The sequence below is a fragment of the Pimephales promelas genome, chromosome 23, assembly GCF_988280905.1.
Source record: "Pimephales promelas chromosome 23, fPimPro1.hap1.1, whole genome shotgun sequence".
Taxonomy (NCBI): domain Eukaryota; kingdom Metazoa; phylum Chordata; class Actinopteri; order Cypriniformes; family Leuciscidae; genus Pimephales; species Pimephales promelas.
This window is the reverse complement of record NC_142791.1, coordinates 7,825,838-7,841,633: the sequence shown is the minus strand read 5'-3', so window position 1 is coordinate 7,841,633 and position 15,796 is coordinate 7,825,838. Positions and strand designations below refer to the sequence as shown.

Sequence of the window (15,796 nt, the reverse complement as noted above, 5' to 3'; positions counted from 1 at the left end):
GGATATTCAAGACATGTATGTCTTGAATATCCATCATTGCATTTCAATTGCTTTTTTGAGGGTCAGTGTAAGAATTTGAATAATAAACTGAAATACCTGCTATTAAAGCCTGTGCATTTATGATTAGCTAAATCATTTTATAAAACTGCATATATAAAATAAATAATTCTGAAGCCACCCATACATTTTTTAAATCGCTAAATCTCTAATCTCACAAATAGACTATTAATAAGAACATTTATATCAAATAATTTTTACAATTCAAATATTTTTTTCTGTTATTTTTAGGGTCATAAATCTATGAAAAACCCATTACCACCACAAAATAATACAATATTTTGAATAAAATCAAATGATTTGGTAAATCATAGTTATGACAGTTAAAAATTAGCTATGAAAGTTAAAATTATGAGATACTGATTCATTAGTTTGACGGTAAAAGGCAAAACTATGACAATAAGAATGAGATAGAAAGTCGTAATTATGACAAAAGTCAATATTATGAGATACAAAGTAATAAATGACACAATAATGACGTGTTTCATAATTTCACCATTTTGACATTTCAATTTTTATGTTATAATTATGACTTTTATGTAGGTTTATTTTAGTTATACTATAATAATACTAAAACCACAAAAAAATATGTTACTTGAATTAAAATTAACATCAAGTGAAATAAATAAATAATATACATGAAAAATATTTAATTTATGCTATTGCCAAGGCAACATTAAGCTAAAATTAATGTGAAAATAGAAAACTAAACTTATTCAAAATATTAATAAAAACTGAAATAGTATCTCAATGTTACAAAAAACACTGATTTTATCTTATATTTATGATTTATGAAAGCATGATTTTTTTTTTTTTTTTTTTCTCAGAAAAAGCGACTTCCTGTGGTTACATTTATTTCAGCATTGCAAGTCTATGATACAATCCGCCCCCTACTGGATGATTTACAGAGTTTTATTTTCTTAACAACTAAACCAGGAGACAGGTAAAGGTTGTCCAGCAGTTATCTGTGACTGTGCACATGGTGAAATGGAAGAAGCTAGTATTTCAGTGGCTCCGGACCGGTTTTGCTGTCCAGTTGGCCTATGTCTGAATCTCCTGAAGGATCCAGTTGCCCTTCCCTGTGGACACAGCTGTATCATCATCTGCTGGGATCGAGATGATCAGAAGGGAGTCTACCAATGCAGAAAGACCTTCACTCCAAGACCTGTAGTCAGCAAAAACATCATTCTGGCTGAAATAATGGAGAAACAGAACGAGAAAACACTCCAATCTGTTGCTTCTGCTCACTATGCGGGTCCTGAAGATGTGGAGTGTATAACGTCTGTAGTGGAAGAAAACACAGAGCCGTCAAGTCCTACTTGATGTGCCTGAACTCTTACTGTTAAAAGCACCTTGAAGAGCACAAGGTTTTTTTTTAAGACAAGAGACACAATTTGATGAAAGCTACCAGACGACTGGAAAAAAACAAACATGAAAGGCCAATAGAAGTTTTCTGTGGAACTGACCAGAAGTGTAGCCTATCTGCACAATGTGTATGCTGGACAAACACATTTGACAAAAACAAGAATCAACATTGCCTTTTCTTTTCGGAGATGGCGAGAACAATCTTGTAAAAGCGACATGGGGATTGCGTTTAGTCTAAATATCGTGAGTGTGGTATTTTATTGAACAGATATGCCATAATGTAGTTCCAAAAGCAATGCAAAAATATAGTGGGGGGAATTTTGTTAATCGGGAATTGATTGGATCATATTGCTATAATCTCATGTGAGTGACAGGTTGTCACAAACAAACAAACACGGAACCTTCTCAAATTGTTTGATATGGCACCTCTCCTCTAGATGGCAGCAACGAGTTCCCGCTCTGCAAATATAACATTCACAGAGGTACTTAAACGTTTCCGCAAAAGCAAAATGGTGGATTTGTTATCATCCTTGGCACCCTGCAAAAATCTAAAAATCTGTCTTTATATACTATCCTAGAGGCGTTGCACACTACATAACCATGTTTAAGAAAGCTAAGAGGTGCAATTTCAGGCGGAGGAATGAATCGGACGACGAGGAGAAAGAGGAGGTCCAGCAGACCGGCGGGCCCGGGGCTGAAGAGTCGGTGAACCCCAACGAGTCGAGCACTGGTCCCGCTCCTGGAGCAAACATGCTGAATAACCACGGAAACGGGTTTCAGCCCGGTGCTGTTAAGGTCAACAAAGACCTTAAGAAGAGAAAGAAAGAGAACCGAGAGGAACCTAAAGCGAGTCTGCTAAGCTTCCACGACGATGAAGGTGCTTATTAACTGCCATTAAAGACACGTGTAACGTTAACGTAAATAAATCTACATAAAAACAATGAAATGTTGCACATATTGTTTATGTAGAGTTTTTGCGGGGCAGTTCATTATCTAATTGTAGTCTATTTAAATTATATAACAATTCACGTCTTTAAAGTGACCGTCAACCGAAAACACAAGTAGCTCGTGTTTTCGGTTGACTGTCACTTTAAAGACGTGAATTGTTATATATTTTAAATAGACTACAATTAGATAATGAACTGCCCCGCAAAAGTTCAATATACTATATATATAGTAATAGTGATCAATTAGGACTAAGCGCATATTGGAATATACTCAATTGACTTAAGACCATATAATAGAGTGATACGAATCAGAATTCCCAAACAAAATAGTTATTGAGTCGATTATTTTTAACGAATCGGTCGAACCGGTTCACAAATCGGTTTACATTATTCATTATTGAATCAGCCTGAAATTAAATGCTTTTTAAAATCCTTATCCAGTATTGATAAAATAGATTGACTGTTACATTCATTAATCAAAGTGTGAGGTCCCTGAAGTTGTGTCCCAAATGACATGCTATCTAAAGTCTTTGATAATACACTTTGCACCTTTGCTATGCATTATGTCCTCAATCATCTAGTGAATGAATTTTATACATTCACTTTATATCTATCACTATTAGATGACACTGATGTGTTCCGTGTGAAGAAATCCTATCACAGCAAGAAGATTGTCAAGCAGCTGAAGAAAGAATACAAGGATGATTTGGAAAAGACCACCACTGCCATACCAGAGCAAAGCACACGCATTGGTACTAAACATCTTTATTTTTATTTATTTTTTATCTTTTCATATCATGCATTTCTATAAAGCAGAATCAGGGGATTGTCTGACTCTTTTTTTTTTTTTTGTTCTTAAATCATCAAATTCTATTAAGTAAATAATTTGTTTGCTTCCCCCACTCTTAAGTTGTAATGGTATATACACATAAGAATAAAGCACTACTAATTATTGGACGATAACGTAGTGACCCCAGTGCACCAAGGGGGCAAAAGGAGGCATTTTCCCCTCAGATCTGATTTGTGCTCCTTCAGTTTGATTTTGTCCCCCCTCCACCCCTGAAATACTCATTTTTAACCGTTTGATGCGTACAATCTCGCCGATGTGATCAATTGCTTATATCTGAAGAATTATGTATTATTTTTATATGGTGGTGATTTAGCCTTCAAAAGTGTTACAACCCCTCAGTAATCTTGACGCTAGTCCATCTAACTATTTACATAAGTTTGTATTCTGGCTCACTGGTTTGTTTGTTTCAGGTGGACCTGCTTATAATCTGTCAATTAAAGAGGAGCCCTTAGCGGGCAGCAGAGCCAGCAGCGAACAGGGAGAAGAAGAAATGGAGGTGGACAGCAATGAGGAACAGGAAGAGGAGGGCGAGCAAAGGTCTGCGGGTGGAGCCTTTAGCCAAACTCTGTCTGCCCTCAGCTCACTTAGACCAGGTAAGAGTTTCCATGACATCCAGACTGGACCTGTAGAGCAAGTCACAGGACCGACGTCAGCATGATCAGGCTGTTTTTGCTTATTAAACACTTCAAGGTTGGAACCTTCTGTGGTTAAACATTGAATGTTGTTAAACAACGCATGTGATCAAATTCACTTTTTTTATAGGTTCGTTTAGGCTCTTTCTGGTTACACTAATTCACATGAAGGTGATTAGTCATTGTGTTTAGACCAATAATAAGAGTCATACGTCTCAACAGGTGAGATCCCCGACGCGGCCTTCATTCATGCAGCTCGTAAACGTAGGCAGATGGCTCGAGAGCTCGGGGGTGAGGCTCCGTTGACCGAGAATGAAGTGACGAACAAGCGCCTTGTTCACGAAGATGAGAACGGCGGCAGTGACGACGATGAAGATGAGAAGAGAATCAACTTCAGTGGAGTCAAGATAAAGACTCAGAGGCAGAAAATAGCGGAGGAGATCGGTCAGTTTATGCATGTGGGCGCAGTTCAGAGCTATTGTAATCTGAAACTTGTTTATGTAGAATTACAGAAACCCCCATTCACCTGTTCTCCAGAGGGACTGTCCTTGTAATAAATGTCATGTCACTAAGTAAAAGTCACACAAAAAAGATTAACTAGAATAACTATAAATAGGAATTGTGTGAGGTAGTATAATCTGACCATAGTGTTTGTTTTGGATGTGTCTGTTGTGATTCAGGTATTGAAGGCAGTGATGATGAAGCTCTAGATAATGGCCAGGATGAGGAAGTGAATCGCTGGGAGCAGGAGCAGATCAGGAAGGGTATCAGCATCCCGCAGGTGAGTCGGGGTATCATAACTAGGATAATATGACAGCGTTTCATAGAATGGAACAGTATCCTTTTTCAGCGTCCTTGTTTCCAGAAGATTTTTTTTTAAGTCTTCATTTAAGAGTTATAAACCATAAACCAAACCAACCAGATACAAGGTGAATCACAACACTAATTTGAAGCAAAAATCAGAAATCTATTTTTAAGGGCCACTGTTATGATTGTAGTAAACAAAGATGCACTGATCGATCAGCCAGGGGCCGTAATCACCTGATTTTCTGCATGATCAGTCCGAATCGGTGACCAACCAGGTCACAATGAAATTGTGTCAAAATGCCCATCTTGGCCCATCAAAACGGTCAGTTTTGTTGACTTTCAATAACACATTTTTCTGTGGTGTGACAAACTCAGAACACATACTTAATTTTGACTTTAAAGTGACAGCAGTCTAATATTTTGCAGTTGTCTGTCATATTAATCAAAGAACAAAAGACAAAGAAAATCACTCTGCTCTTGACTGAATAAGTTTTATAACTTTAATTGTAAGCATTTATCAGTATTTAATTTTTATAGGAAAGAATATCCTGTTATTTTACATTTGATGAATATCTGAAGTGTTTCTCACCTGAATAATAACCTGTTAGAAACATCTGAAATACTTATTGCATTTATTTGTGCTGTTGTTTGCAATTTATTTTATTGCTGACTTTTTACTTTTTTTTAATGAAAATACAACTCTGCGTTAAAGAAAATTCGGTTTTTGTTTGTATATGCTGTCAATTTTAGACAAAAATGAAATGGAATCGGCCAAGAAAATTGCAGTCAGTGAATCTCTTAATTAAAAATTAACCAACCACTTGTTCCTGGATGTTGGTATCGTTCTGAAGTCTATAGAAATTAGCTGTTTAAACTGGACGCATCAAAGCAAACGTCCCATTACGCTTCCATCTACTCTTCCATTTGTCCTCATCGGCAGACTTGTGCTTGGATTAATTCAGAAAGTGAACGGGTATCTGTATAAATTATACAGTTTCAGTGATTTTAATGGTTTCTAAACGGATTTGATATGGCGCTCGCGTCATGTAACGTCAGTGTACGGGGACTATCATGCAGTGATGTAAAACTATTTTTCATTAATCAAATTTGAGAAATGTTTCTTGAAATCCAAATATTAAAAAATATATATATTTTTTGCATTTGTCACTTAATCCTTCAGAAATATGCTGTGTTTTTAATCAAATGAATTTAGCCTTCAAAAACATTTGAAAAAAGCCTGAATGAGACCAGTTCTGTTGACATTCCTGCTGTGTCCTATAGTTTGCACTTTGAAATCACAATATTTAATGCTGACACCAATCCTTTTGTCTCATCTTGTTTTGATATTTTAGGTCCAAGCCACCCAATCAGAGGATACAACCATGTATTACCAAGGCAGTTATGATGCGCAGCCATATGGAGCGTCCTACGCCATGCCGTTTAGCTACGCCCCCATCGCAGTTGGAGCCGACAACAGCAAGACTTTGAAAGCAGAGCCCTCAGTTCCTTATCCCGTTCCCTCTTGTGACCTGACCCCTATAACCACAGATCTGGTAAAGAAACGTCTCAATGACAGGTACGGTCTGAACTGCCTTCTCATCGGCGGTCACTGTAAACCCCAGTTCAAATCTACCCAGTTGGTATTTCCTAGGAGTTTAAATAACCAACACTTCATAGCTTCGAATGCCCTGATTATTTTCATGCACGTCCCATAAAATTGCCCTGTTCAGACATTGAAGATGAAAGCTTGCACTTTGGACTTCCCGCATAGTGAGGATACACACAAGGCGCATATCTCCTCACTTGGTTAATTCTGGGTATCCCTGTTTCTGCAGAAGTGTAATATTTCTTCCTCCGGATGGAGTATTTGCAGATGCTAAAATCTGCATCTGTTTTACTGACTCAATTGCATTGTTTAGACCTAACCGTCTTCATCAGGACATGTGCGACCCTGCCGATGTCCCCATACATCACTAATAGCAAACCTCTCTTTGACTCCCCTGTGCACCAGGCTGAGCTTCATGCGCCAGGGGCACAATTCCAATGCCCGGCGCTTTGAGCAGATCCAGGAGGAGCTGGAGGCCTCCAAAAAGACCATCCAGCTCCTAGAGGGCTCCTCACAGGAGGCCGCTGACAAATATAGATTCTTGCAAGAAATGCGAGGGTATGTTGGAGACTTGCTTGAGTGTTTCAGTGAAAAGGTAAGAATGAATGCATTTGTTTTTATGTTGCTGCTGTTTGTTTTACTGACTTGTTTTTAAGTTGTTTTTTTTTTTTTTTTTTTTCAGACCTTGATACTATATTTCTCTTGGAATGATTTCAGTTTATTGGATGTTGCCTGTGTCAGAATTGTGTGTAGTTAATTAGAATTAAATTACAGTATTCGTTTTATAATGCCATCAGTAGTAAAAAGAACACCAGTTACTTGTAATGTGTATATATAATCACATAGTTCATGTTTATGATGCTTGTTAAACTCATTTTCAGCAGTCCACCAGGTCATGGATTATTTTGTAATCTTCCATATTTTTCCCATAGCTGATGCAGCAAGAGATTCTTTGTGTTACTCATTTCTTCCAGCTATAAAGAAGCACTATAGACGGTGTCCATGATGATGCATTGGGAACTAACATAGCACCAAAAGTGTTATTAGTTGAAAAAATGCCTTTATCATGATTTATATAATACATTTTCATGTTATATAGAAAGTAATAGTTCAAACCTCCTTTTTTTGTGTGTGTGAGGCTTCCAATTCATTAGGTAGCCAAGTAGCTTGTTTACGGTGTTGTTGAACCATATAAAAAATAATAAATGGTAAATTGCCCAAATGGTAAATCTCTATTACACCACCAGTGGCACAATGCATTAATCAAGCATCTGTATTATTAAGCTCTCCTTTGAATGCTTAATGATTGCATTATCTTAAGGTTAGCTTGTCCCAAAAATTTGTTGATATCTACATTAATTTGTGGTACATGGATATGAAAACTATAGAGTGTAACATTTGGGTACCAAAAGTAAAAATCCCATTCATTTTCTCCCTAGGGGAATTGATTTTGAAGTAACTTTTAAATTACTGTGAGCTTGGACCTATGAGGTTGTTAATTGATGGCATGCTTTATTTCAAATGATAATTTTTTAAAATCCTGTTTTACAGTGGAATTCTTGGTGGAAAAACGGGAATTACCATGTTTTATAGACATCTCCACCAATCAAAAAATTGCTCCAAGCGAAAAAATCCCTAATTACCCTTATTTACACTTCATATGTCTGTGGTGCATTACGGATGTGACATGGCTACCGGAGCTGATCGCGCCCACTCTAATCAATGCTTGTGTTTAAACCAGCCGCGATGTTGTGCGTTTCAGAAGCGTCCCGGTAAAATCGCTAAAGATCCAAGAGCCGGTTGCACCAACAGGGCTTTGCTAAGCCTGGTCCTAACTGCAATAGGTCTTAGTTAAGACCAGTCTTTAGAGTTGACCAAACGTTGGTTGCACCAACCAAACTTAAGCCTAGGCTTTACTACGCCTGGTCTTAGCGTTGCGCATTCATGTGAATGGCCACGGAACTATAGTGATCGCCCAGCAGCGTGGGTTACGCTGTAAACTATCTTCTGCTGTTTTGTTAACTTGTAGCCGTATCAATGGAGGAACAATGAAAAAGGAATGGAAATTTCACTGACATTGAGACACTTAAGTTAATAGAGCTGTACAGTCAGCAGAGGCACACACTGACTGCCAGTGGCCTGACATCTGGTGGATTTGTGGATGTTAATCATGTCTCCTACAGTGTTATAATTAGTCGATCACGAGTGGCTCAACTGGTAGATCTATAGATAAACTCATCTTTCAGGCATTTGACCGACGGGGTTGACACTTCGGCGTGAGAAATCGGGGGTGTGGCGCGTGAAACCAATCAAATGCGTGTCTCACATCCAATGCGTGAGAGTTGGCAGCTCTGTATATGCCTCGATTTTGACTTTACGCCTGCTACGGACTAGGCGTAAGATTTACACCCGGTCTTAGCGAGAAGTGTACTTAAGCCTGGAATGGTCGTAACTATTAGGTCGGACTTAATGCTGAGTTAAGACCTACTTACCTTAAGACCAGGCGTAAGCCCTGTTTTTGCGACCGGATCTTGGTGTGAGTGCGTGAAGGATGGAATAAAACCTGGTCAGAGCCGTAATGCGCCACAGACGTGTGCAGTGTAATTAAGGGGTCTGCATAATATTTATATATTTATATATTGCAATTAATGTAAAATATAATGTTTCTATATACGCAACCAAATTAGTTTTGAATTTATTCATAATTTGTAATATCAATAGTTGAAGAGTTCAGATGCAAAAGCCTCTAAATGCCATTTGAAATTTTCTTCAAAAATGATCATTTTTATCAAGCTTGTATATTTAAGTTCAGTAATTTCACTTAAATGGCAATGATAATTACCTATTAATTGTTATTTAAGTGAAATTACTGGACTTAAATATACAAGTTTGATAAAAATCATCATTAAAGAAGGAAATTTCAAATGGCATTTAGAGGCTTTTGCATCTGAACTCTTCAGTTATTTTTCCACACATTAAATCCATTAAGTATGCAGTTATGCATCTTTTTGTACTGTTTTCAAGTACTTTTTTTGCTAATCAATCTTTAATGTTGTGATTCACCTCGAAGCTGGTTGGTTTGGCTCATGGCTTTTAACCCTTAAGGACTTTTTAAAAATCCCTATGGGAAAAATGAATGGAAAAAATACTTCTGTAATCAAGGCAGTTGAAAAAGTGAACAGGCACTGTTGCTCTCTGTGCAACCGTCTTTGATTCTGTACTTCCTTTTGAATGATTATACGTCAGTTGTGTTGTTAACCAGCTGCATTAAATGAAAAAGAGCAAACAGTTTCATACAACTCAGCCATTTTGGCTCATAGTAAGGTTAATACCATGCTGCATTAACACTATGGGAAGCCAGTTTGATCCAGCTTTAAAGGGCTTTGTGTCTAAAGTTATTTAATTTGGCTACTTTCTCTCTAATGCCACAGCAGAGCACACTAAGCCCCTCGTCTCGGTCTCCGGCCCCTTGTCTTTGGTTCAGCTGTCACAAAAATCATCGTATCTTTCAGGTGCCTGTTATTCTGGAGCTAGAGGTCGCCATGCACCAGTTACTTCGGCAGCGGGCGTCCCGTCTCGTCCAGAGAAGACAGGATGATATTAAAGATGAATCGTCGGAGTTTTCCAGCCTTTCAAGTCAGTCCATCTTGAAGGTTTTTATTTGAATGGCTTCATTGTTTTTTTTTTCCTTTCCATTTTTGTTATACAATTATGATTAATTGCACATCAGAATAATACACGCACTGTGTGCGTGTGTGTGTGTGTGTGTGTGTGCGTGCGTGCGTGCGTATGTATGTGTGAGAGAGATTGAGAAAAATAAGTTTATGTGGCTTTCGGGTGGTGAAAGCTTACTGGCGTCTTATTTATCAGTGTACACTGATGCATTGTTTAGATGCTGAGCAGGTAAGTGAATGGAGGAGAGTTTCCATCTCAGCCCAGTGAAATTGAGCAACCGTAAAATAAACTTGTAGTTGGAAAATTAGTTCTGATGACATCAGAAAAGCATAAAACCACTGTGCATGAAATTATAATGACATTTTTACTGACGTTTGTGGAATACTGCATGAACATCTAGTACGATATATTAATGAGTAGGTAATGACTAGATTTGTCAGCATAGGTTGTAACAGGTCTGGTGAGTTCAGCTTTACTGAGGGTTAATGGCTGTTCTTTCTGTTTCAGGTAAGGCTGTTATGGCCCCTAACCTGGACTCATTCGGTCGAGATCGCACGGCCTATCAGGAGCTTGCCAAACAGAGGAGGATAGCTGAAAGAGAAGCCAGACGGTATGCAAAAAAAAAAAAGCTATATATATAGACCCTTGACTATTAGTGTGTGAAATGTACCCTCTAAACTAAACAAATGCCTACAACCTAATTTATTATTGTTATTTATTTTTATTAAAACCTTATTTTATTTTTTTGTATTATGCTTATATGGAATATTTGTATATTCCAAATCTAGAAAAAATGTTTTAATCTCATCAGTATCATTGTCATTACCTTTAAATTGTAACCTGTAATGGCCAAAAATGTTTGGAAATGTTCAAAAGTGAGTGTTATATTCACAATGGTAGTCAGGCAGACAGAGGAAGTGGGTCCTTTAACACTGTAACTGAAACATTTCCAATTAAATAATGAATTAAAATCATAAACAATTAGAATACAGAAAATCTGCATCAATTCCAAGATCTACTTTAGGCAGACTTTCTGTGATGTAGGGCTGTGAAACGATTAATCGCATTCAAAATAAAAGTTTGTGTTTACATAATATGTGTGTGTGTATAATTATTTTATATATATAAATACACACATATGCATGTATTTATTTAAGAAAAATGCGTTATTAATATATCAAATATTTATATTTATGTATAGTATTAATTTTGTATAAATATATATAAAGTATATACATGCAAATATTTCTTAAATATATACATGCATGTGTTTGTATTTATATATACAAAATAATTATACACACTACACACACATATTATGTAAACACAAACTTTTTTTTTTGGGATGTGATTAATCGCGATTAATCGTTTCACAGCCCTACTGTGATGTATTTCAGTTTTAATAATTGTCAGTCTGTTTCGACACATCCAAACAGAACCCGTCGGAGACAAGCTCGAGAGCAGAACGGCAAGAGAGCCGAGCATAAGGAGGGGCTGTCCAGTGATGACGAAGAGACGTCCACTGACATCACCAGCTACAACCAAGAGAGAGGTGACCAACCTTACACATGCCATTACAAGATTGTCTTTTGCTGATTAAGTTTTGATGATTAACCTTTTCATCTTTTTGATTTCCAGATCGCATTTTAAATGAGTCAAAGAAGGTTTTTGAGGACGTGGTGGAGGATTTCCACTCTCTGGACAACATAAAGTCTCACTTCGAGACCTGGAGAAAGCTGTATTTTACATGCTACAGAGACGCTTACATCGGACTGTGCCTGCCCAAACTCTTTAACCCCCTTATTCGACTGCAGCTCATCTCATGGTCTCCATTTGAGGTACAGAGAGCATGTCATTTTCAAATTTTTGTGATCTGCTTTGCATCGCCTAAACATTTTAGTCTTTAATTGGCAAAATGATGCTATTTGTATCTATGCAGGTGGAGTGTCCCAACTTTGAGTACATGCTGTGGTTTGAGTCTCTGCTCTTTTATGGCTGTGACGAGCAGAGTACTCTAAAGAAAGAGGAAGAGATCGATAACAGCCTGCTTCCTGCTATTGTAGAAAGAGTGCTTCTTCCTAAACTAGCAGGTTAGTCTGTCCATTTCCCATCTTTGTAAAGGTTCAGTTCTTACTCTAAACTCAGAACAGCATCTGAAACCTAAATCACTCTTTTAAAACATGATTTCCTCAGTGCTGACGGATCAGGTGTGGGATCCGCTCTCTAGCAGTCAGACGTCCAGACTGGTGGCTTTCATGCAGAGGCTGATCAAAGATTATCCCACTGTGCTGCACGGCGACAACCGCAACACACAAGTGAGTGAAGAGATGAGACCGTAATGGATTAAAGTAGGGCTGGGAGATAAAACAATAACGATAGCTGTCACAATATAGTTTTTCTAGATAAAACAATATCAAGAATTCGCTGAATGTTAGATAATGTTTATGTGCCAAAATAATACCCATTAAAGGGTTAGTTCACCCAAAAATGAAAATTAAGTCATTAATTACTCACCCCCATGCTGTACCAACCCCGTAAGACCTTCGTTCGTCTTCGGAACACAAATGAAGATATTTTTGATTAAATTTGAGAGCTGTATAACTACCACATTGGCTCCTAAAGGACTGCCTCTTGACGGCCCAGAAAGTCAATGAAGAAAATGTTTAAATATCCCAAGTGACTACCGTGGCTCAACTATATGTTTATCAAGCGACGCGAATACTTTTTGTGCGAAAAAACAAACAAAAATAACGAGTTTATTCGACTATTTCTTTTCTTCCTTGTAGGCCAGAACGAGACTTCCTTAGATTTCCACGACGCATGCGCGAGATTTGCGATCTGCTTACCCCAGCTTACACTACTTCAGATCGCAATTCTCGCGCATGCGTCGTGGAAATCTAAGGAAGTCTCGTTCTGGCCTACAAGGAAGAAAAGAAATAGCCCTAACCCTAACCCTAACCCTAACCCAAGTCCATTCTTTGCATTCTTGGTTTTGAGAAACACCCATTGCCATGATAAGTTTATCATGCTGGATGACCAATGGTTAATTTTAATAAAATTCAAACAGTCAGAATATTACATTTTACCAAATAAAAATTAGCCCATTTAGAAACTAAGAAATATTTTTTCTATTAAGATATTTATTTTAATGATAAATGACATGTTTGAATGTTCTATCTCAGATTTGGCAAATGTTTACATCTCTCAATCATTGCATTGCATTACATTGTTTTACCCCCAAAATGAAAACTACAGAGCTTTGATCATAAAACTAGGCATTTATGTATAATCTTATTGGGTGATCTAGACTAGAGTGACGACAGATTTTTATATGCATTTTGTATGATATACTGTTATAAAGATATCACTGATATATATTTCAAGCTTTCAGCTTTTCATCTTACTTACTGGCCATATAAATATCAGCAACCGCCCCAAATTGCATATTTTTTTATCTCTGTTTTATTCCGCCATGCTTATGTTCTACATATTCTCCTATATCATACTATGTGAGCCATAAAAGTCTGATGCATCGCATATGTAAACCTTTTTTTAAGGATTAAAAAAATATATAATGTCTAAAGGCTCAAACAACTTTCATATGTCAGGCTTTACAGGTTTAAATGATGAGTTGCATCTGATTGTCATTGAGAAACAAAAATCTAATATCTTTCAGGAGCTTCTAAGGACCATAGTCATGCGAATTCGACGGACTCTCGACGATGACATTTTCCTGCCTCTGTTTCCAAAAAAGTGAGTGTGAAGGCTGAGTCACTCACGTTGTCACAGTTTGTAAATGCTGCTCTTTGAATGTATCTTCTAGATTCGGATTGTGACCGGATATATTGTGTAAACCAGTGTGATGCTGATAATGTTTTGTTTTCTCCTCTTACAGTGTCATGGAGAACAAGAACTCTGGTCCTTACCTCTTTTCCCAGAGGCAGTTTTGGTCTTGTGTAAAGGTAAGTCTAGACATGCTTAAATTACATCTATATTTTTAGGTACCATTGTTCAAGCTTATTCTCTGCTGAATTGCTTTCTTGTGTTCAGTTACTTGGGAATATCTTAATATGGGATGGGATCCTGTCTCTGTCAGCGCTGAAGGAGCTCGCCGTTGACAGCACACTAAACCGCTACATTCTCTCAGCCCTGCAGACCACAGACGCCAGCGAGGAACATGTGGAGAAATGCCGCAGAGTATGACTTTTTTTGGAATTAATATTGATATAAACAGTGCTTACAGATGAAGTCATTCTAACCCTCTATTAATTTAACCCTAACCTGCCTTCAGGTGGTGGAGTGTTTTCCTGTGCAGTGGTTCAGCAGTCTGAAAGGACAGCAGACTCTTCCTCAGCTCGAGAACTTCTGCAGATTTTTGAAACACCTGTCCAGCAGTCTGTACCGCAGCTGCGTGGCTGGATCAGACGTGGAGAAGAGGACTGTGAGGTAAAGTGGTTTCTAATGTTAAATCACACAAAGATATAACACATATTAACATAGTATACAAGTATGATGATGGTTTAATATAAAACAGGGGCCTTCAGTGGAGGAACTTCCCACTGATTTTAATGAGGAAAAGAAAAATATATATTAAAAACCATCAAAATAACACATTAATTAACATTGGTCGTGTGTATACATATATTCATATGTTTCATGGTTCCAGTGTATATGAAGTAAAATTAAGATGAAGCATGTAAGTTTATATATATCCATACATTATTTTAATTGCTCTGGAATGTAAGCATTCTATCTCAATTTTTTTTTAATCAAGTTCTTGTTTCTCTACATAGGGAACACATAAAGGATGTGATTAGGCTTTTGGGACGACTCAACGCTTTGGACCACGTGATCGCAGTTGCGTCGGAACATGGCATTAAAGATATAAAGACTCTCCTCGAGAACAAATGAAAGGCAAACTTTTGGAACACCTCACTGGCCATTTTTGGATGGACCACACTGTGTAAATACTGTGAATATTGTACATTTATCTGTGTGGCTGAAGGGTTTTCCTTTGAGGCACATTGGTAGACTCTAGTGTTGTTTCACCTTCAGGGAACTGATGGTCACTGATTTTGGTTTGAAGTGCACTCTGCTGTGTTAAGAGTTTTGTAGTCCCTTAACTGAAGAGGCGTCACTTCTTTTTACTTTTTTTTTAAACGGATGGGATCTCTTAGTTGGATCTTTTAAACTGTCAAACACTCTTCAGTACCTGCAAGAAAATATATTGACTCTGTACACTTTCCCCTCCCTCAAAGGCTGCAGTTTGAGAGCAGGTTGCATACAGCATGTTGTCAACAACGTTTAAAAAATATTTATGCGCACAGCCATGGGTCAAATCATCCAGCATCTGTGCCCATCTCAAAAACAGAGTATGGCCTTGCTCATGTGCCAACTTTGTCCCTAATTAAACAAACATGACATGCTGGCAAACAAAACCATGTGATACTTAAACAAATGTACTTATTTTTTGTTTTCCTGAACCTTGAAATGATTTATTTGCATAAATAAAGTGTTAATGATTATTCAGGATAAATTCCTTCCTTATATACAGCGTAGTTGTGACCTCACAATTGCGATTTCACATTTGCAACTTGATTTCTTTAATTTACTTTTTTCTCGTTCTTGCAACTTACAAATATATATATATATATATATATATATATATATATATATATATATCTTACAGTGCGACTTATTGTATTTGCAACTTTATTTCATAAAATTATGGCTGTCAAAGTGTAACTTTCATTAATTTTTTTTTTCTCACGTATGTTTTTACTAGTTATGCAAATATTTCATGAAATGAATCTGTTTTATATGCAGTTAGGGGTTTGCATGTTTTATTTTATAGTTG

The 15,796-nt window shown here is 37.2% G+C and overlaps 1 protein-coding gene across 1 annotated transcript; it reads left to right on the top strand.

Moving 5' to 3' along the window:
- Positions 1 to 1,889: 1,889 nt before the first annotated feature.
- Positions 1,890 to 15,464, top strand: paxbp1 (PAX3 and PAX7 binding protein 1). Its single transcript, XM_039677081.2, has 18 exons — positions 1,890 to 2,299; positions 2,993 to 3,121; positions 3,630 to 3,812; positions 4,074 to 4,295; positions 4,532 to 4,632; positions 6,011 to 6,234; positions 6,670 to 6,859; positions 9,777 to 9,900; positions 10,447 to 10,549; positions 11,376 to 11,491; positions 11,578 to 11,777; positions 11,879 to 12,029; positions 12,133 to 12,254; positions 13,616 to 13,692; positions 13,835 to 13,901; positions 13,990 to 14,136; positions 14,231 to 14,385; positions 14,733 to 15,464. Exons 1-18 carry the CDS (start codon positions 2,023 to 2,025, stop codon positions 14,848 to 14,850), a joined length of 2,706 nt encoding a protein of 901 aa, XP_039533015.1. The 5' UTR covers positions 1,890 to 2,022; the 3' UTR covers positions 14,851 to 15,464.
- Positions 15,465 to 15,796: the final 332 nt, after the last annotated feature.